Below are 2069 nucleotides of genomic sequence, written 5' to 3' on the forward strand. Positions count from 1 at the left end.
AATAGACCTATATATGGAAGTGAAAATCTACATAAATTCCTCAATATATATTAATCATAGGAAGAACACTTTAAAACAAAAGAAGAAATGATTCAGGTTCCTATACATAATAATCTAAACCCTAGTTGTTGGGCCTATGCATACCTTTGTAATATTGATTTATATCACTCAACTGGTTAGACCATAATAAGATAATATATTATTAGGCAAAACAAGAAAAAGAAAAAAGAGCTATGGAGCTTAGACATTAAAAATGTAAAACTCACCTTCATTTACAACTAGGCCTGTTGTTGGGACGGTTTGAATTTGAATACATGTATGACACAATAACACGGTTACCATACTTGATAAAAGGAATTCATAGTGGGCCCTACACATTGTGAAACTGTTTGAATTAAATAGGGACCGTTTAGACTAGATGGGCCCCTACATGTTGCACTGTTGGAATTAATTGGACCAAGTTACGGCGTTTAAATATCATGAGGGGCCTGTAAAAATCAAGGGGTGGATATCTCTCTTCCAACAGTTTTCTTTAGTGTGGCCCACTAGAATCACAAGTCAGCCTAATTTTTTTTTATCTAATGGCTGGAGTGAATGTTGCATGAACATCGCAGTGGGCCCCATCAAAATCAACAGCAGCATCCCCTCCTTTTTTTTTCAACTACAGAACTATGTACGAGTGGAGAGCCGGAACTTGATTTTTTGGCGGAGCCCACGATGATGTGCATGCAAATTTCACTATGACAATTAGATGGGTAATTTCATTTCACGTGAAAAAGTACTGTAGTCACCCGCCAACTTGCATGAGAGAAGTGATAAAAGAAGATGTGTGTGTGTGTGTGTGTATTGCGATCTACATCCAAACGTACCCAACCCAAAAGTTCATCTTACCGTAAAATCACCATCTTCATCATCATCTTGTGATCTTAGTCAATCCGTCTGCTCTTGGTAGACGGTGACGTCCTGTCATGTTCTTCATCTTAATGAGTGGCGTTCTCATCATCACTATCAGTAGCGAAAATAGGTTCCAACAGCAATAGATCTTCATTGAAATTTCACACATTAATCATCCTAGTCTTGGCATGCAGCGTTGTCCCGTCGTCATCTTTGTTTTCATCATCACCTTCGATTGATGTTCTTGATGACTCGACCATTTTCTCAATATCTAGCACACGACCCAGAAGCATGTGCTAGATAAGAAAATAGGAAGACTTAGAATTCTTAAAGGGATGGTCAAGCAAAGCCTCAGTGGTCAGCCTCTTCAACGAATCTTGTGTTAGGCAAGAACCAACTAAATCTTTGAAAGCCTGGAAAAAATCTTTTCTGGTGCTTCCGTCATCCTCGTAATATGCAAAACTCAGATGGTTTGGGATTCTCATCCCCAATGCTTAAGAGGACGGGCGATGGGAGAGCAGCGGGCAGCCATGTGCCAGCTCCAATGCAGTGATGCTGAAAATCCATATGTCTGACATGACGTCGTTAGACATGAACCTGTCTTCAACCGTTGAGTATATAACTTCTGGTGTCATCCAGTACGGCATCCCATTGAGGTCGTTGAATGACGAGAGAAACGATACGGAGTAGGATGATATCTCTTGATAATGGGCTGCAGATTCGCCAAAATAGGCAAGCTTGACAGAGCCATTGGAATCAAAGAAGATATTATCTGCCTTGATATCACGGTGGACAACGCCCTCGCTATGGAGGTAGGAAAGCGCACGTAGGGTTTCTTTTAAGATAATAGAGATGTATGTCTCAGAAATGCCCTTAGGAAAAGAAGAGGAGATGGAGCGAAGTGAGTGATAGGACATGAATGGCATAACCACCCAAATTTTGTTATCGACTCTAAAGAAGCAGTTGGGTTTTAAGAAATTGGTATAAGAGAGGTAATCAATCGTCCAGGAACATAAATCGATATCTTCCTTCTTGTCTGTGATCTTTCCATTGAAGGCCTTGATCACGACCACCGATTTGAGATTCAAGCAGGTGGCCTTGTAGACGATGGTGCTGACGCCAGTGTTGATCTGTTGGAAGATAAGATAACCGTTGCAGTTGAGAGAATAGGCCAT

At 40.7% G+C, this 2069-nt stretch overlaps 1 protein-coding gene across 1 annotated transcript; it reads right to left on the reverse strand.

Moving 5' to 3' along the window:
• Nucleotides 1–1388: 1388 nt before the first annotated feature.
• Nucleotides 1389–2069, reverse strand: LOC131244224 (serine/threonine-protein kinase BLUS1-like). Its single transcript, XM_058243867.1, has one exon. It carries the CDS (start codon nt 2067–2069, stop codon nt 1389–1391), a length of 681 nt encoding a protein of 226 aa, XP_058099850.1.

The sequence above is a fragment of the Magnolia sinica genome, chromosome 4 (assembly GCF_029962835.1).
Source record: "Magnolia sinica isolate HGM2019 chromosome 4, MsV1, whole genome shotgun sequence".
NCBI classification, from domain to species: domain Eukaryota; kingdom Viridiplantae; phylum Streptophyta; class Magnoliopsida; order Magnoliales; family Magnoliaceae; genus Magnolia; species Magnolia sinica.